This window comes from Sturnus vulgaris, chromosome 37, assembly GCF_052056855.1.
Source record: "Sturnus vulgaris isolate bStuVul1 chromosome 37, bStuVul1.hap1, whole genome shotgun sequence".
Taxonomy (NCBI): domain Eukaryota; kingdom Metazoa; phylum Chordata; class Aves; order Passeriformes; family Sturnidae; genus Sturnus; species Sturnus vulgaris.
In genome coordinates this window covers 74,374-92,703 of record NC_142279.1, presented here as the reverse complement: position 1 = coordinate 92,703, position 18,330 = coordinate 74,374, and the positions used below count along the sequence as shown (strand labels likewise).

Here is an 18,330-nt window from a genome sequence, read left to right as displayed (position 1 = left end):
GGGGAGAAAATCAGTGATTAATGGGCGGAAAAATGCATGAAAAATGGAAGGAAAAATTCAGAGAGAAATGGGGGCAAATATCAGTGATAAATGGGGAAAAAAATCAGTGATTAATGGGGGGAAAAATGCATGGAAAATGGGGGGAAAATTCAGAGAGAAATGGGGGCAAAAATCAGTGAGCAATGGGGGGGAAAATCGGGAAATATCCATGGAAAAATGGGGGGAAAAAATCAGTGAGAAATGGGGGAAAAAATCAGTGAGAAATGGGGGAAACATCATGGTGAAATGGGGAAAAAAATCTTTGATAAATTGGGGAAACAAATCATTGAGAAATGTGGGAAAAAAATCAGTGAGAAATGGGGAAAATATGGGAAAAAATCAACGAAAATTGCGGGGAAAAATGCATGAAAAAAATGGGGAAAAATCAGTAAGAAATGGGGGGAAAAATCCATGAAAAATGGCGGGAAAAATCAGATCGGCGATCGATAGCTAATGCGTGCCTATGGATTAGATCGGCGATCGATTGATCGCGCCTGCCGATCGATTATATCGGCGATCGATTGCTAATGCCTGCCGATTGATTAGATCGGCGATCGATTGATCGCGCCTGCCGATCGATTATATCGGCGATCGATTGATCGCGCCTGCCGATCGATTAGATCGGCGATCGATTGCCAATGCCTGCCGATCGATTAGCTCGGCGATCGATTGCTAATGCCTGCCGATCGATTGCTAATGCACACTCCTTGCACACCCTTTGCACTCATACAGAGGCAGGAGGTTTGTCAGTTCTGGTCGGGGTTTCTTGGGGCGTTCATTCCGGGGGATTTCCTCAAGGATTGGGACACTCCTTGATTCCATCCCTTGCCTGTCTCCCAAGCGCCACCCTGTGGGCAGAGCGCGGTACTGCGCGCGTGCCTCTCCCAAGATGGCGGCTCGGGTGTCGCTCCCCGACCTTCTAACTCTGGCTGCAAAAGGAGGGTGGCACAGCAAGGAGCCCGCTCGCTCTAGTGGGATGCCTGCGCACGACGCCGACACCGATCCCACGGGTGCGATTTTCGGCGGCGTTTCCAATCGTGCGGACATCTCCTTCAGCCCGCTTCGGCCCGGGGAAGAGGGGCGGGGCCGCCAGCGATGGTCCCGGCGCAGCCCGGGCAGGCTCGGGGCGGAGCCGGGGCTTGGCGAGGCGGGGCACGGAGGTCCCGGGGACGGGACCGGGCGGGGCCGGGGCGGTGCTTTAGGGGCGGTCCCCAGTGGTCCCAGGCGGCACCGGGGGCGGGGCCGGGTGATCCCGGAGCGGTACCGAGCTGTGCCGGGGACGGTGCTGCAGGGGCGGTGCCGGGCCCGCCTCAGGGTGATTGAATGCCCAGAAATCGCCTCCTCTGCCCCGTGCTCACACTGAGCTGCGGGCTGCAGCGTGCTGTCGGAGCTCCGCACACAGCACGGATTTGGGCTTCCCCTCCTCTCAAACCCTCTCCCCCTTCTTCCTCCTCCTCATCTTCCTCTTTTTCCTCTCCCTCCGCCTCGCCCCCCTCCCCGGGCCCCTGACTCCTCCCGGGATCCCCTCCTCCGGAGGCGGCCCTTCCGAACCGACCCCCCCTCCAAGCCCCGGAGCCCGAGACCATTAAGGTAAGCTTTGGAATTGAAATATCAGGATATTCACTCTATCCCACTGGCCTGAAATTTCAGGATTGTACGATTTTTTCTTGAAGCAGTTACCTTTGCTGCAGGATTGTGTGGTCACCAGTCTCCTTTCCTGTGACTCTTGTTGAAATTTGCTGTCAGATAACCGGCTAGTAACGGAATATTTGACAGAAATCAATGCTGTGAACGGACTTCACTGCAGCAGTTGATGAAAGAGCAAAGAAAATGTCTGTCGTGTTTACGCACCCCCCCGAGGCTGAATGAATTCTGATACTGTAATAAATCAGTGCAGTTGGTGCCTGCAAAGGTCTTGACATTGATCAAGAAGATATTACTTTGGATTTTTACTTTTTATCAGCGTTTCTTTAATCTGTACTTCAGCACTCTAGCCTTTCATAAGTCTTCTCCGGTTTCCTCTGGCCCTGCAGAGTAGTCCTCTCTGTTATTGTCTGATCCCAGCTTTGATGCAAGGAGTACTTTTTGTCTTGAAAATTAGCATCCCCCTCTGCATATTTAAATTAGTTATTTGACTTTTGAGAAAAAGCTGGTCAGCTCGAAGTCCACCAGACACCAGAGGCTGCTGTTTTTAGCACCTTATTCAAAGAGGACATCCTTTAGTTACCTAAGTAGGGGTAGAGATTTACCCCTAGGAATAAGGAATAAATGCAAGCAGACTGTCCTGCCAAGAAAAAATCCAGTTACAGTGACTGAATTCGGGTTTAGTTGCCCTTGATCCTTGCAAGGGATTAAAGGCAGGTTCACTTGGTCTCCCAGCAATGAATGTCTCAACCGAAAGCTGCTCAAAATGTGCCGTTTTTCTGATGGTTTTGGATTCTTTTGCCAGGTGGGAACATGGACTGCTTGACTTGTTCCTGTGTCCACTTTCCACTTCAGTCCTTTGCATTTTCTCTGAAGGGAAAGCAGGAACAGGGAAGTTGGGGCAGTTCCGTCAGCAGAAAGGCTGCTAAGAATAGATGGTAAGGACTTACTTTTCTGCACAGTGCCATGTAACTGAAGGCTCGTTTTTGGATTTCACATTCTGTTCCTGCCTGGTTTTGTGAGAGCTGCAGGTGCATTTCTGTTTCCAGACCCTGCCAAAAATAGTCGCTTATATTATAATGAATCCTTTTTCCTTCATGTTTTCTTGCTTTAAATGAATTCCCCTGTCAGATTGATGTGAGCAGCAGTTATTTTTAGAGCTGCTGGTGTTGTACACGGAGTAACTGTAGAACAAATGAGTTGTGATGGCTTCCTTGTATTTGATGTGTGGAGAGGAGCAAAGGCACAGATTCATCCTGTGTAATTGCAGTCGTCCAACGTAGGTGCCAGGGTCGGGAAGCTGGGCAAGGTTTCCTCTCTTGCTGGGCCTTAGGGGGAGGGAGTTGAACCCTGGTGTCACTCGGATTCCTTCCTCTTCTCCCTCCTCCTTTCTTGCTTGTAGAGCTGGAGCTCGGGGTCACCGAGTTTGGGTGCTCGCAGTCAGGGCCTGAATTTGGAGAGCAGGAAAGCGGGGGGAAGTTTCTAGGCACGTCAAAGCCTGTCTCTAGGGTGTGGGACTTGTTGGTCTTCCTCACCACCCCCAGCAACTTGCACTTCTCTCTGGACCTTGCTGTGGTCACAGCCCACTGCTCATTTATGTGACTGTTCATCCCTCTGCCTGATTGCTTTAAGTACAAGTAGCCTGATTCAGGTTTAATTTAGCAATGATTTTCCTCTGTTTCATCGGTAGTTTTCTAAAACTCCCCTACAGGCTATTTTGAAGGTGCTTTTTTCTTTTTTTTTTAACTGCCTGTGATGATAGAAAGCTGTACGGCCCTCTGAAAGCAGTATAACCTGCTTTCCAGAAATTACAGAAGTAGGATTTTTATTGTCCACTATGCAGCTGAAGTCCCCCAATGAGCCTCTTGAACTGAGGGTGAGGAGAGCGGCAGATACGACTCCTCATCAACCTGCTCTTCTTTTCGTTCCTAAAAGAAGGAAGCATGAAGGTAACTATAGAAAAAGATCTGCATCCCTCGGGGTTTTGTATTTTAGGTGTTTTGAGGTTTATTTACACACCTCCTCCTTTGTTTCCTGGACAGGTTTTACGTGACAGTGGAGCGTTTGAGTACACGTGGAAGGAGCTTTCAATTCGGCTGGAGCACTTGGATAATACAAAAGAAGACCAGAAGGAAGCAGTGATTCAGTTTTTGGAAAAGGTAACGGTGTTCAAATCAGCTGGATAAAAAAATGCAAAGAATAGTGTTAGTGGAAACTGGAGGTCTTGTTGCTATTGTTGAGAAACCTGTCAAAGACCAGCGAATGAATTCTGAGAAAAGCCTTGTTTGGGATTCTTTATACGGAGGTGGCATCCTTCTTGTGTTCAGTGGGAGGGCAGCCAAATGATTTGTAGGAAAATGAAATCCAAAAAGATCAGCTGTTATTACAGCATTGTCGGTGTAAGGGTAGAGTGGTGTAGGTGTGGGTAGCTTTGATCTCCTCTTTAGGTGCCAACATTATCAGAGCTCAGTAGATGGTGGTCCTTGACAAGGAAAGGTGACACTTGCTGTTTACTCTTCAGGATGTTGAATGCCCAGTGCTTTGCCTCCACTGTGGTCTGCCCAGGTACTCGGTGTGTGGTCGCAATCTAGGTGCCAAGTTGTGGTGGGTTTTTGTTTTTCCATCAGTGTGGCCTGTAGAGCAGGAACTGTAGACAGAATCCTGCAGAAGTGCTATGGAAGTTGTCCTCATAAAAGCTGCCCAGCTTTCAGCACGTGGTCGTTCTCAGTACCGTGTGGTTCCCCTGCACTTGCCAGCCAGCAGGTGCACTTATCTTTCTCCCCACCTTTGCTGACAGATCCTGCTGAAGCTGGTGGCCAACCCCTGTCCCTACACTGACAAGGCAGCAGACCTGGTTCAGGCAGCCAGCACGCTCCAGGTGGCTCTGTTTAAACAGGACTCTGATAACATCAGCATCCCCGTCTCTCACACTGATGGTATGTGGTAACCTGTCAACATCCCAACTCCATGACTTGGGGATACACTTTCTAGCCCTAATCAGCAAACTGGGGATGGATAACTCTGGCAATCCTGTTAAGTAAGGGCCCTCCAGGATTCAGCTCTCCACGTGTTCTTGGTATCAGAAGTCGAAGTGGAATTGCCAAGTTGCTGCTTTACCTCTGAAAGTAATTTCTGCCGTGGCTGTGCCACTTGAACGGTATTTGAAATCTCTCTTCATGCTCTTGCAGCGGCGTTTTTGAACTCAAATGGAAATCTAGCCCTTCTGCCTGGGACTGTTGACAGAGTCATGGAATCCCAGAGTGGTTTGGCCGGCAAGGCTCCTTAAATCTCATCCAGTTCCAGCCCTGCCATGAACAGGGACACCTTTCAGTAGCCCGGGCTGCTCCAAGCCCCAGTGTCCAGCCTGGCTTTGGACACATCCAGGGATCCAGGAGCAGCCACAGCTGCTCCGTGCTGGACAGCAGCATTGAAAGGCAGAGTGAAGGTTCAGCTGTAATTTAGGGGTTGCACTTAACGTTGTATTGTGTGACAAATGTGGCTTTCATACTTTTTTTTAATTTTTTTTTTTTTTTATTAAAAAGAATTAAAAAGATGCCTTGTATTCCTGGAGTGTTGCATTCTACGTCTGTTGTTTTTCCTGTTAGTCTGGATTCTTGCTTTGATGTTTTTCTTCACTTATTAGATGTCCTGGATATGGTGGATGTCCTGATCGAGGACAGTGATGGCTTTGATGAAGAAGTTGGGTTCTCTTTAAATGAAGACGTGATCATTTCCCTTCAGTGCTGTTGTCCCTGCTGCATTAGAAGCCAGGAATGAACAAGTCCACGTGGGCCTGGATGCTGATCCCTCTTGCTGGTCCATGACAGCATGTGACAGGTGAGATTTCCAGGTGTCTGATTTAGCAGGAAACTGGTTTGTTCCTTCTTGTGAGGAGGCTCATTGGCTTTGCATGGGCAAAGCCACTCCACGTTTTCCATCTAGGAACAGAGCTGGGGAGCTGTTTGAAAACAGAGTCCCAGAGGTAAACAGCTTGGCTCGGTATTTCTGTGTGGAAATAGAAGAATATCTGTGTCTTCTGATTTTTCTCTCGTCTTTCTTCCACAGGTGTTTTTGTATTCCTGACTTGGGTTTCCATCGGGGACACGTGGCTTGGAGCTCAGGAGCCGGATCTGTTCCTTGCCCACGGCAGATTGGTCTGCACTAGTGCAGGTGAGGAATTACAGGATGGCTTGGGAACTCGGAAACAAGGAGAAGCAAGTCTTATGTGTCTTTGCAAAAAGATTTGGCTACCACAGGGCATTAATTCAGGGAGTTAAGACTTCATCTTTAACGTTCTGTGCTCTGCCAGCATCACTGCGAGCCCTGAAAGCCTCCTGAGCTGTTCTCATACAGACCTATCTTGTTTGGTCAAAAAAAAATCTTAGTTTAGTTTCGTCCAAGAAATGTTACTACTCTGTGCGAGCTCATGGGGAAGCTTTTATTCGGCATCTCTCAGTGGGACATTGAAAGTCCAACTTCCCATTTCTTGAACAGTCTGAGAGGCAGTGTTACTTTCTATCATTTTTATCACAGGCATTTTAAACTTTTTGAGGAACCGGCAGGACTGTTTGTGCGGAGGCGTGCGGTTCACAGCCATCCTCTGTCCAACGTAGGATGGGAAAAAAAGGCTGGAGAGCTTCCTACAAGGGGCTGTAAGTGCAAATGACCAGGAGCCCGGGGTTTAGTCATGATGATTTAGTATTTCTTTAAAGACTCTGATTGATTTCATGATGCCAAAACCAGTATGAATAGAAGACTGAAGTCAGGAATCACGATGGTCTCCTTGGGTTTAAAAAGCTTTAATGGTGTTTCAAGACATTTGTATGAGACCTGGTTTGTTTTTTCTTACCCTTTTATTCAATCAAAAAAAAAAAAAAAAAAAAAAAAAAGCCTTGATCCATCACTGCTGCTGTGATGTGTGACAAATGCCTGTCCTCCCTCCACGTGGAACAGGTGAGAGGTGGAACTGAAGCCCAAAGAGTTTTCTGCCCACTGATAATATGTGAGTCATATTGGGAATTCTCTGCAGAATGGCAACAGTTGTTCTTGAATTTGGCCATGAGGGGAGTGGAACATGGCAGCCCGGGTCTGAGAAGGTGCAGTGCCAGAAGGAGAAGCTTTGAAATGTTAAATCAGGATTGATTCAGGTGACTCGCGACCGCGTGCTGTGCCCAGGTCCCTGGTAGAAATACTGTGCAGGGAAAAGCCAGAGCTGCCTGTGCTATGAGCTGAATTTTTTATTGGGGGGGGGGGGGGGGGGGGGGTGTGAAATAAGAATGAGGTGCAAATGAGGGAATTGCTTGTGTGTGTGAATATTCTTGTCCTAAAGGAGCGCTGCCCGGTGCTCCTCCCTTCCTGTGCCCCTCTCCTGGTGAGCCTCTGTCCTGCTGGCCGTGCCTCTCTGTCTCCGTGCCTGTGCTGCTCCTTGCCCGTCTTTGCCCGCCCCGCACGGGCTGTGCTCGCTTCCTCTCTGGCTCCTGGGTTCCCTCTTTGTCATGGTACCCCTCAGTCCTTGCTGTGTGTTTGGCACTCTCTGTCTTTTCTCCGTCCTTCTCTGTGCCTCTGTGGTGCTCCCTGTGCCGTTGTTTCCCGTGGGATCCTTGTGTCCCGGTCACTGTCTGTCCTAGGGTGATGTTATGGTGTTTCTATCTCCAATCATGTGTCCTGATTATGTTTGGTATTATGTCCTGTGCTTCCAGGACTGAGTCTGAGAGTGAAGCTTTGTTTTGTCTTGTTATCAGCCGGCTCACCTCCCCCATGGTCTATGTTTAGGAGAGGTTTTAGCTCGGTTTGCTTGCTTGCCTGCTTGCTTGCTTGCTTGCCTGCTTGCTCGCTTCTGCCTCTTTTTCTTTCCTTCGCTTTGCCCTTGCTTTTTTCTTATTAGTTAGTTCAGCTAGGCAGTCCAACTTTTTCCCTGGACTGTTTTCTCTTCCACCCCGTCCCCTCCCTCTCCTGGATACCATCTGAACCTGTTCCGGACGGGGACCTGGGAAACCCCAAGAAACACCGGGAGTCTACACTCTGTCACCTGCAGCAGCCATTCCCAAGCGCCAGAGACTGATAACTGGGCGACCACTCGCCAGAGAGACTGAACTCGTCATCCCTTCAGAACGGTGAAAGAGTTTTTTGTCAGCTGGTGTTGTCTTTTTTCCCTGTGCTGGGGAGTGTCTTGCTTGTTAAATAAAGAGGTTTTTTTCTCCCACTCTTCTCCGAGGAAATTCTTCCCGAACCCGGTGGGGTGGGGGGGAGGAGTCGTGGGGTTTGCTGTCTGGGGGCTCCTTCTGGAGGTTTTCCCCCAAATTTGCCCAAAACCAGGACACTGTCCCTGTTCATTTTTAATCCCTCCCTCTTGTGCTGCCCATCCAGCATGCCAGGGGTTTCTTTTCGTTTTTTGGTTATTTTTCGTTTTCATTTTTCTTCTTCTTTTTTTTTGGTGGGGGTTCCATTTCATCGTGCACCTTGATGTTGATTTTCTTCCCTTGTCCTCTCTGCTGCCCCTCCTCCTTTCTGCCCCTTGTCCCCTGTGTCTGCAGGGCTGGGGAGGAACTTCAGCCCTTGTGGGGGTTGCCCTCCCTTTTCTGGTGTCAGCAGAGTCACTTTCTGTGGGATGGACACATGGGAGGGGTTGCAGTCAAGTGCCCTGCTGCTGTCCAGGGCAGTTGGAGTCGTTCTGTGCCTTCTTTGGGGTGAGGAAAAAAGGCTGAGGGGGGCTCCGACGTGGTTTGGGGCACCCCAAGGTCCCTGGGAGAGGGAGCCGGGCTGCGCTGGAGGAGCAGGTGAGTCGGGCATGGGGGGGGGGGGTCATGGTGGGTGCCAGAACATTGAGAGGGAGGGGTGGGTGTAGAATGCATGAAAAACAGAACCTTAAAAAACAGCTAAATATAGTCTAAAAGGAATGTTTTATTGGTTTGTGTTTGGATAGAGGTAGGGTTTTTTTATAGATACTGTAAATAGAAAAGATAAAGAATAAAAATATAGAAGCAAATATAAGAAACCAATATATAAATATATTACATTACATTATATTCTGTTATGAAAATAGAAATATATAAATATTTAGACTTTAAAAGGAATGTTTTATTGTTTTTTATTTGGTTAGAGGAGGGTTTTTAATAAATAATATAAATAATATAGGCAAAAATATACAAATATGCAAAAATAGATACTGACATAAAATTATTATAACTATATATGCATATATATATGTAAGTATAAATATATAGAAATAAATATAAATATAAAATACATGTGTTATGAATGATGTTCTATTTTTCCCAATTTATCAAGCAACAAGATTAAATTTAATAGTAAGTTTTTAATAGTAACAAAATGAATACAATCAAAGTATTGGAGATGACAATTAAAGTATTGGAGATGAAACAATCAAAGTGTATATATTTAAGAATATACAAATTTTGGCAGTAAGTAATTTAGTATAATTGAGGTTCATATAAAGCATAAGCAAAACCGACCGGGGAGGGGCCCCCCTCCGACCGGGGATACGGGGAGTGGCTCCCATTCCTCACGTATCAAAGCATTCGGGCTAACAATCCCACTTATATACTATAGGCTACAAAAGTTTCTAGAAAGCTCCTCCTAGTTTCTATTCCTGAGATCTACGTAACTATACTGCACGGCGCATGCTCTACTAATGGGTTAGGGGGTCTCTTATCTTTTTAAGGGTCTTATTTCCGGTGAAGGCCCATCATCATCATCAGTGACCGAGGTGTGACCTGCAGGTAGCGCAGGCGCCCTGTGTGACTGAGCAGATGTTTTCCATAACATGACTTTAATTAAGTCCCATGCTTGGGATCATTCCATTTTTGACAGCTTCAAGGTTGAAGCTGTATTTCTAGATGCCGCTTATCAGACCTTCGTCCTTTGACTATTCTTATCTTTCTTCTAACCTCCTTCTTTGACTCCCAACCTCTGTAAGATGTCTTTTATCCTGTCTCACCCATCTCCCCCTTCTCACTCTGTAACAATTGTCTTCTATTGATCTAAATACAATTTTGTAAATATAGTTACAACTTAATTAGCACGAATCACATTTATCACACATGTATGTAGTATGTAATATAAATAATTTATCGATTTTAATATGTTATATTAAATAGTATTTATAATAGAATGTAAATAGCATATAGTATATTAATATACTAGTAAAAAATACATTAAATAGTATATAAATATAGAATACACAATATAGACATATAAATCTACAGATATAAATATGAAAACTAAATAGAAAAATATATTCAAATATAATTTAAAATAATCGAGTTTTTTGTTTCTATTTGGTTAGAGGCAGAGCTTTTAAATAAATAATATTAAAAACTATGAACCTACAAATATATATGGATATAGATAAAATAGAAATAACATTAGTAATATAAATCTATGTATATAATGAATAATAAAATAATATTGTATGTATGATAAATAGAATAGCAATTAAACTGAATATATGAAATATGTATAGATTGTGAATATAAATTAAATATTAAAAAATAGATGATTTATATATATAAATCGGGAAATATCCATGAAAATTGGGGGAAACATCCATGAGAAATGGGGGGAAAAATCTGTGAGAGACGGGGAAAAATGGGGAAAAAATCCTCGAAAAATAGGGGAAAAAATCCATGAAAAATGGGGGGAAAATCAGTGAGAAATGGGGAAAAACCCAGTGAGAAATGGGGAAAAATCAGTCAGAAATGGGGGGTAAAAACCAGTGAGAAATGGGGGGTAAAAATCAGTGAGAAATGGGGGAAAAAATTAGTGAGAAATGGGGAAAAATCAGGAAAAAATCCACGAAAATTGCGGGAAAAAATGCTTGAAAAATTGAGGAAAAAATCTGAGAGAAATGGGGAAAAAAATCAATGAAAAATGGCGGGAAAAGGTTTCTCAGTTCTGGTCGGGGTTTTTTAGGGCGTTCATTCCGGGGGATTTTCTCAAGGATTGGGACACTCCTTGATTCCATCCCTTGCCTGTCTCCCAAGCGCCACCCTGTGGGCAGAGCGCGGTACTGCGCGCGTGCCTCTCCCAAGATGGCGGCTCGGGTGTCGCTCCCCGACCTTCTAACTCTGGCTGCAAAAGGAGGGTGGCACAGCAAGGAGCCCGCTCGCTCTAGTGGGATGCCTGCGCACGACGCCGACACCGATGCCACGGGTGCGATTTTCGGCGGCGTTTCCAATCGTGCGGACATCTCCTTCAGCCCGCTTCGGCCCGGGGAAGAGGGGCGGGGCCGCCAGCGATGGTGCCGGCGCAGCCCGGGCAGGCTCGGGGCGGAGCCGGGGCTTGGCGAGGCGGGGCACGGAGGTCCCGGGGACGGGACCGGGCGGGGCCGGGGCGGTGCTTTAGGGGCGGTCCCCAGTGGTCCCAGGCGGCACCGGGGGCGGGGCCGGGTGATCCCGGAGCGGTACCGAGCTGTGCTGGGGACGGTGCTGCAGGGGCGGTGCCGGGCCCGCCTCAGGGTGATTGAATGCCCAGAAATCGCCTCCTCTGCCCCGTGCTCACACTGAGCTGTGGGCTGCAGCGTGCTGTCGGAGCTCCGCACACAGCACGGATTTGGGCTTCCCCTCCTCTCAAACCCTCTCCCCCTTCTTCCTCCTCCTCATCTTCCTCTTTTTCCTCTGTCACTGCTGAGGCTCTGGAAAGAACTGAAATTCTGCAGGGAGAGATGTCCTCTCGTGGCCCCAGGGACTGCCTCGGCACGGGCCAGGAGCGCCTCCGGCCCCTGCCTTCTCCTGCTTGAAAAGATCACCTGGAGCCCGAGCTCGGGGGGGTGAAATCAGCTGAAATCCAGGTAACTCTGTCATGTGCCCCCCAGGGACATCGGCGGGGCTGGGGGATGAGGGTTTGAAACAGCAAATTCTTTGGAATATACACCTGTCCCTGTGCCGATGCTGCTGAGCTTCCTGCCACAGTATATCCCCACTCCATGAGGCGCTGTGAGGTTATGGCAGTGGGAATTGAGCAGGGAATTCGGGGCTATGGGCATAATTCACGGGAGCTAGCAAAGCTGACAGCCAACCCCAAATCGGGGCACAGCACAGAGAACAATCTGTGTGCTGCCCTGTCAGCTCAAGCCCCTGGGCTGGGAAGTATTGGGAGTTAAATGTATGGAATTACACAAATCACAGCAACTGGCATCACCCAGAGGGACAATCCAAGTCCCAAACAATTCCTCCACAGTCCACTCTGGGAAAAACACCCTGTGCCTGCCAGGAGCTCTGACCCTGCTTTTCCTACCAGCTCCTGAGCAGTGTCAGGGCCACCACGACGCCTTTAAAATCCAGATAAACCCCAAATCCTACACAGTGATTAATCCAAAGAAAGTACTGAATTGTTGTCATTAAAAGCTCAAAACTCATTAAGAATTCTATGACAACACTGTAATGAACTCCCAGGAACCTCATGAATGCTCTCGGTTTCATTTTTGTGTATTTTTACTCCCTCATTTGGCAGCTTGTAAAACTTATCCTGGAATTCAGAGGTCAAGCAGGATCGACTTTGGATTGACCTTCACCTCTGTTCCCACTTTGTGCAAACACAACTCGTGCCCAGGTGGGTGAACTCATCACCTCAGCTTTTCACTCCAGAGTATCCCCTCCTTATTTCCCTGTAGATGAACTCAGATCCACTCCTCACCTCCACTGGTCATCCAAGCGTCCATTCTGTTCCCCACAGGCCCTGGTGGCCCCAGGGAGCTCCCTTGGCCTTTCTCCTGCCCCTCTGCAGCCCGAGGTCGCTACACAAACAGTTCTTGTGTCCCCTCTAAATGACCCCGGGTTTTCTGCTCAATGAATGGCATGACCCGTGCCCACTGCTCATGATTCACCCAACCAAAATCAAGAGCAAATGTTGCTTGGGCTTTAAGAACTTGAAATAACTCTGAAGCAAAAGAAATCACCTTTTTCTTCTGGTTTTTATTTTTATTTTTTTCATTTAAGATGCTGGACTTGCCTCTGTGGATGTGTGCTGAGCTCTCACTGCAGGGGACTGTCAGGCCTGAATGGCTGTGAGTTCGTGTTTTTCTCAGTAGGGAATCAGAAATTATTCTTAGACCATAGAATTGTTTTCTGAAACCTTTCCCCTTTCCTCTTTGTGCCTTTGAATTTTTCAGCTGTTCCCTGTTGTCACTTCCCCTGCCTGACTTCTGTGCAGCTCCTAGCTGGGAAAAACTGGGAAAACTTAGAGGGTACAGAGGTGGAATTTTTGGCTGGATTTTTCTAAAATTTCTAATTTTGCTGAACTTATTTCCCCAGTGAGAAGAGCACGAACTCACAGCCATGCAGGCCTGACAGTCACTGCGGGAAATCTGACACAGTATTAATAAGTAACCTTTCCTGAGAGCAGTCACCACCCCAGTCCTCCAGCCTTGTCAAATGTTTGCAATGAATGGACCCAAGTTCTAATCCTTAATCTAAATTTATGTCAGCTTTTGTTAGAAAGATACCGGACAGTAAATCATACAAGAGAATTTAAAAATTGCACAAAGAATAACAGGCCCAGACCAAACCCAACCGCCCCCATCAGTGCTCCACCCCAATTTTGGGAGAAACAGTGATACAGTTTATAAATACTCTCCTTCCACACTATTCAGTCCTTCACCGCACATCCCCAGAGAGGAGTCCCTCAGACCTTGCTCCCCTGAACACCAGGAGAGCTGGAGTTTCACCCAGATCCCACATTCCCATGGCAGTTAATCCCAGCAGGGAGGCAAAGAGGAACCCTGCATCCTCTGACATAGCCCACAGCACGGGCAGCACCAGGAGCCCTCCAGGCTCAGACCTCTGGTGCTGAAGCCTCTGGGCTTTGGCTGATCAAACACCACAGCTCTTGGCAAAGATGCCAGGAGAGTCGTGATTCTTCCTGTCCTAAAAGAGAGGAGGAAAAGAAAATTAAGTCGACTGCAGAAGGATTCCAGCTCTCACACTTCTGGAGGGGGGAGAGGGAGGGGGAAGTGATTTGCCTAATTTCCACTGAAATCAGAGGTTAATGGTTCTAATCTGTATCCTTGGAAATCTGCAATTAGATATTTCGTCAACACTGGATTTAGTCTATTAAAAGCTGTACATTTTTCCCTCAACCATACTTTATGCATACTAGAGAAATAAATTTGCACGTTTTCTGGCTTTTCTGACATTTCCTGGCTTTTTAATCCTAGTCTTTGCCTTCTGAAAAGCATTAATTGACTCAATTTTCACTCATGACAAATCCACCTGGTTTTTAAAATATGAGATTTTACATTCATAGCGACAGAATTTTCATTGACATTTAAACTTGACTGGAAAATGTGCATGATTTCTACCGTGTTACCCTGAATGAGAACTCTATCTGTCAATTTAAATAACTTTCACTCTTTTCTTATTCATCATACAGCTTTTATCCCTTCAGATACCTTTGCTTTCTATCTATATTGTACAGCAAACCTCCACAACTTTAACTTTTCCATCTTTTCTGAGACATGTTTTCTTGTATTTCAATTACCAGTGGCCTGGCGTTTCATTTGCTCTGGCTTTCTTTGTGACTTTTGTTACCTTATTTAGCCCACGAAAACACCCACAGGGAATATAACCACAGCAGCTTATCAGAGCTGTAAAATTGAGGCTACATTTCTGATGTGCAATATGCTCTTGCAGTACCTTCACGAGGGCATTCTGCATACAGCAGGAGAATATTTACTGATGTACTAGTGCAATAATGACCCACCTGCCTCTGCTCCTCTCTGGGGCACTTTCTGTCTGTAGGGATTGGAATTAACGACAGTCTCTCTGTGCTGCCTGATGTCAGAGCTGAGAAAGGTGTCGAGGATATATAAGAGTCGTGAGACTTGCCAGAAAGGAAGAGGGAGAAGGATACTCCAGAGCCAGATGCAAGCGTGGAATTGTTGCATGCACACTTCCTGCTAACCAAGAGGGCTTGCTGGCTTCTCCAGTTAGATCTGTGACCACAAAAAGGTAAATACTTTGCCTTTTTTCTTACTTTCCCTGCAGTGCAAAAGATGCGCCTTTAGAAAAGCTCTATATCCCCTATTATTAATCAAGAGCATTTTTTCAGGAAAAGACTAAGACAGCTTTAAAGTAAACTGCACTGGGGACCAGAATTTGAGACTGGGATATGTCAGGAAACGCAAATCAGAGATAAGGGATAGGATTGAAACTACTGGATGGAAAATGAGCATTTACTGCTGAGAGCCATATTTCTGAAACTGAATTGTGTCACTAAACTTGAAGGGATCATTTTTCTCACTCTAGCTTGTGAAAAAGACTAATTGCTCTTGATTTAGGACAGAATGGGCATCGGTGATAGGATGTGCTGAAGAGTATTTGGGTTAGCTTTCAGTTTTGAATCACTGTTCTTTTCAGAAAGTTTGGAAGGGAAGATGCACAACCTGAAGTTGTCAGTTTTCTTCATTGCACTTTCTGTCACTCTGAGCTGTTTGGAAGCTACACCTATTGAGGGGTGAGTGACAAATAATCATGTTTATTTCTTTTTAGGGAAAAAGGTGTTCAGATTATTGCATGAGTTGCTTTTGCTTTCATGTCTTAAATAATATAAAAATAGAGTTATTCAAGCTCACTGTTTTATTGTTGTTCAGAGATTACTGTCTCTGGCTGATGATCTATCTGATGGTACTTCCAAGAGACAAGGATGGATGTTGCCTGTAATGTCACACAATACACTCTCAGGACTCAGTGAGGAAATGCCAGAACAACCAGCAGCAAAGACAAAAAGGTATTGATTTTCCTTGTTTCTTCCAGCCATATCAGATTGAATCATGAAGCAAACTTTGTTCCAGTGATATCCTGCTATTTGAGAGACTTTGCTTCTGCTTTTTTTCCCTCAGGAAAAAAAAAAAAAAAGATATTAAAATATCCTTCTACTAAACAGAGCTTTCCTATAAGCATAAAGATCAGCTTTTCTGTAACAAAAAGATCAAAGCATTTAGGGTCGAAAGTGAAATCCAGGGACTTTGTTTCAAATCATTTGATCATTTTACGATTATAAACTTTCTTAAATTAAAGAGGCTGCAAACTCTACATTACCTTGTGAAGAAAGGTGCATTTTGCAAGCGCCTTCCTTTTTAAAAAGTTCATCAGATTTCCAAGCCTGGGGGGGAAAGAAAAGAAAACATACCCTTCTTAATAATACTGCAGCTCTACTGGAATGGAATTATTTTATGGTAAAAATGCTTTCAGTAATTAAGCAATTTTAAAATCACATAATTAAATATTAATCATAAGAAGAAGGAAAAGAAGAAATTGATTCTGAGAGAATTTCACTTGTCTGAAATATATTGTTATTTATAAATTCAATTTCAGGACCTCTGTGAGAACCAGTTGCTATTTGAACCTTGTGTGGTAAGGACTTGAATAAAACCAAAAGAAATATCCATGAAAGTCAATGGGAGGTTATATAAAGCCCTATGCAACAATTTTCTTGTAATGCAATTACACATTTAAAATATTAATTGCTTAAGAACTGCTGCCTATCTACTAATCAAGAACCTGTATAAGACAGACATTCCTTTCATAGCTGCCTTTCCTCTTGTATTATTAGATCAATACAAATAACTTCAAAAGGTTATATGACATTTTAGATGATAGATTTAATAATCAGTAAGCAAAGGAACACATTGGTAACTGCTCAGAGTTTGAAACAGGGATATAGCTGCTCTTCACAGTAAATTTTAGCCACAAAGTGATATCTAATTCATGCCATATCAGCATGAAGAAGTCCAAGAAAATATGCAACAACTCAGTAGGCAATCTCTGCGAGCAAGTATTTCTGTTTGAAGGAAGAACACAGTAATCTAAGAAACAAGTCTGAAAACCCAAGCTAACCATTACATTGCAATTTAAAAAAACCCCTCGTGCTACATAGGTTTTACGTGGAGTTCTGTAAATGATCTGTCGGTTCAGATCATAAAATGTTATTTCTAGATACGGATCCTTCCTCGGACACTCTTTAAAGTATCATTCAGCAAAGGATTTTCTCTCACCACAACAGAACTTTCAATTTGCTGGTGTTTCAAAAGAGATGTGGCAGGTTTTTCTTTTAGATGAAACCTCTGTTTAGTCAGAGCTAAGTGGGAAGAGAGACAGAGCAAAAGACCATCCTAAGTGATTCTGCAGTTGGCAGAAGCTGGCAATGCCTGCTACTTCTCATGATATGTGGTGCAGATGGGAGAAAGAGTCTTTGGGTTTAATCCACTTGCTGTGGACTGGAATATTACCACTCACTTCAGTGAGAGCAGGATGTAATTCTGTGAAAACATGAGAACTGAATAAATGTTAGTGATCATCATTATGTTAGTAATCCTCATGATATCAGCAAGAGCTCTAAATAGATTTAGAAGTTCAGCTGAAAGTTAAACATTTAATCATTGCTTTCACTTTGTGTCTCACCTATACTATCATTACAGGTCTTCTAAATGTCATAAACTGCTGTGCAGGATATCAATAAAAACGACATATGACAGTTCATGTCTCTGCATTTGAATAACCTCCATCATTAAAACTGATAATAGCACCCAGCACAAGGATTTTTTTCAGGAACAAAGTAGGTGGTGGGAAGATTCTAATGTTCCTGTATTTGTGCACATATTAAAAGAACTCCCACATTAGCAGAGCTCAAATGACTATGAGAAGTGGCACACTCGATGGCTCATTGTTTGACTGACTGCTGGCTGTCTTTGTTTCACCTTGGCAGTCACCAGCTGGAGAAGAGGAGATGCAACACGGCCACGTGTGTGACGCAGCCCTTGGCCGATTTCCTGGTGCGCTCCAGCGGCAGCGCCGGGGCCCTTTACCCGCCCACCAACGTGGGCTCCAACACCTACGGAAAGAGGGACAGAGAGCCCCAGAGCCACGCACAGCTTTAGGCTCTGGAGATGGCTGCTGACACTAGAAGCTCAGTTTTTATTGTATCAACAACCTCTCGGTCATTTATTACTTGTAGAGTCTTACCAGTGCCTTGTTTTCTCTGTGTGTGTGTGGGGGTATGTGATTTATGTTCATCATTCCACCATGCATGTACAATGACATGCATAGGCTATTCTTCCAACCCCATTAAGAACTCCAGAAATCTGCTTGTTAAAATCCTTTGTAAAAATCTGTCACAATAATAAATGGAAAAGTAATGGCAACAATGTTATTATTATTATTATTATTATTATTATTATTATTATTATTATTATTATTATTATTATTATTATTATTATTATAAGGATGAAAAAGATAACCCATGATGTGTATGTCTTTATAGTCACAGTCTGGTAAGAGAAAGAAACCGCCTTAATTAAAGAACAATAAATATCAGAATGCTAGCAAAAGTTATGTCCTAATGAAAGTAAAACAGAAGAATCTTCTGTTTTTTAAACATCTACAGCATCTTGTCTGGTACAGTTGAAGGAACAACTAGATGAGAAAAGATGCTGCATTGTGCACCATAATCAGACAATTATGCAGTTAACTGATTGGCCTGTTTCCACTATAACATACAGCAAGCAAGGAAACGTGGTCTTGCAGCACAGACTTCTGTGCCTACTGAGCAGGGGATTTTAAGGATTTGCAGTTCTTATGTTAAGATGATATCAGTAAAATGTAAGCATAATAAGTATAATAATATATGTAAGTA

At 44.8% G+C, this 18,330-nt stretch overlaps 2 protein-coding genes and 1 long non-coding RNA gene across 17 annotated transcripts; 2 read left to right on the top strand and 1 right to left on the bottom strand.

Annotated features, from left to right (window-relative positions):
• The first annotated feature begins 900 nt into the window (after positions 1-900).
• Positions 901-7,885, top strand: LOC148220467 (nucleolar pre-ribosomal-associated protein 1-like). 11 transcript variants are annotated; one of them, XM_088155357.1, is made up of 6 exons: positions 902-1,049; positions 3,527-3,632; positions 3,726-3,842; positions 4,481-4,619; positions 5,327-5,520; positions 5,749-7,885. In XM_088155357.1, exons 2-5 carry the CDS (start codon positions 3,627-3,629, stop codon positions 5,458-5,460), a joined length of 396 nt encoding a protein of 131 aa, XP_088011483.1. In that variant the 5' UTR covers positions 902-1,049; positions 3,527-3,626; the 3' UTR covers positions 5,461-5,520; positions 5,749-7,885. The 11 variants fall into 11 exon arrangements, with proteins under 11 accessions (XP_088011478.1, XP_088011483.1, XP_088011477.1 ...); XM_088155354.1 differs by lacking the exon at positions 902-1,049 and adding an exon at positions 1,307-1,629; XM_088155355.1 differs by lacking the exon at positions 902-1,049 and adding an exon at positions 1,636-2,621.
• Positions 7,886-11,089: 3,204 nt separating this feature from the next.
• Positions 11,090-17,839, top strand: LOC148220465 (islet amyloid polypeptide-like). Of its 4 annotated transcripts, none has more exons than XR_015798782.1 (6): positions 11,090-11,491; positions 12,154-12,252; positions 14,439-14,648; positions 15,057-15,153; positions 15,290-15,426; positions 17,117-17,378. XR_015798782.1 is itself a non-coding variant. In XM_088155345.1 (6 exons), exons 4-6 carry the CDS (start codon positions 15,074-15,076, stop codon positions 17,573-17,575), a joined length of 387 nt encoding a protein of 128 aa, XP_088011471.1. In that variant the 5' UTR covers positions 11,216-11,491; positions 12,154-12,252; positions 14,439-14,648; positions 15,057-15,073; the 3' UTR covers positions 17,576-17,839. The 4 variants fall into 4 exon arrangements, 2 of the variants coding, with proteins under 2 accessions (XP_088011471.1, XP_088011472.1); XR_015798781.1 differs by lacking the exon at positions 17,117-17,378 and adding an exon at positions 16,014-16,122; XM_088155345.1 differs by lacking the exon at positions 17,117-17,378 and adding an exon at positions 17,404-17,839 and having other exon boundaries at positions 11,216-11,491; positions 15,292-15,426.
• Positions 15,155-17,513, bottom strand: LOC148220466 (uncharacterized). Of its 2 annotated transcripts, XR_015798784.1 has the most exons (3): positions 17,375-17,513; positions 15,738-15,801; positions 15,155-15,533 (listed from the first exon to the last, which is right to left on the bottom strand). It is a non-coding gene; the product is annotated as an uncharacterized LOC148220466 (long non-coding RNA). The 2 variants fall into 2 exon arrangements; XR_015798783.1 differs by having other exon boundaries at positions 15,155-15,801.
• Positions 17,840-18,330: the final 491 nt, after the last annotated feature.

Bases quoted from the DNA above. Each gene is read 5' to 3' on its own strand.
- LOC148220467 (XM_088155352.1), top strand. From the start codon at position 3,627: ATGAAGGTAACTATAGAAAAAGATCTGCATCCCTCGGGGTTTTGTATT. The intron at 3,843-4,480 runs GTAACGGTGTTC...CTTTGCTGACAG, and splicing joins TGATTCAGTTTTTGGAAAAG to ATCCTGCTGAAGCTGGTGGC. The intron at 4,620-5,326 runs GTATGTGGTAAC...TTCACTTATTAG, and splicing joins CCCCGTCTCTCACACTGATG to ATGTCCTGGATATGGTGGAT.
- LOC148220465 (XM_088155345.1), top strand. From the start codon at position 15,074: ATGCACAACCTGAAGTTGTCAGTTTTCTTCATTGCACTTTCTGTCACT. The intron at 15,154-15,291 runs GTGAGTGACAAA...TGTTGTTCAGAG, and splicing joins GAAGCTACACCTATTGAGGG to ATTACTGTCTCTGGCTGATG. The intron at 15,427-17,403 runs GTATTGATTTTC...TCACCTTGGCAG, and splicing joins CCAGCAGCAAAGACAAAAAG to TCACCAGCTGGAGAAGAGGA.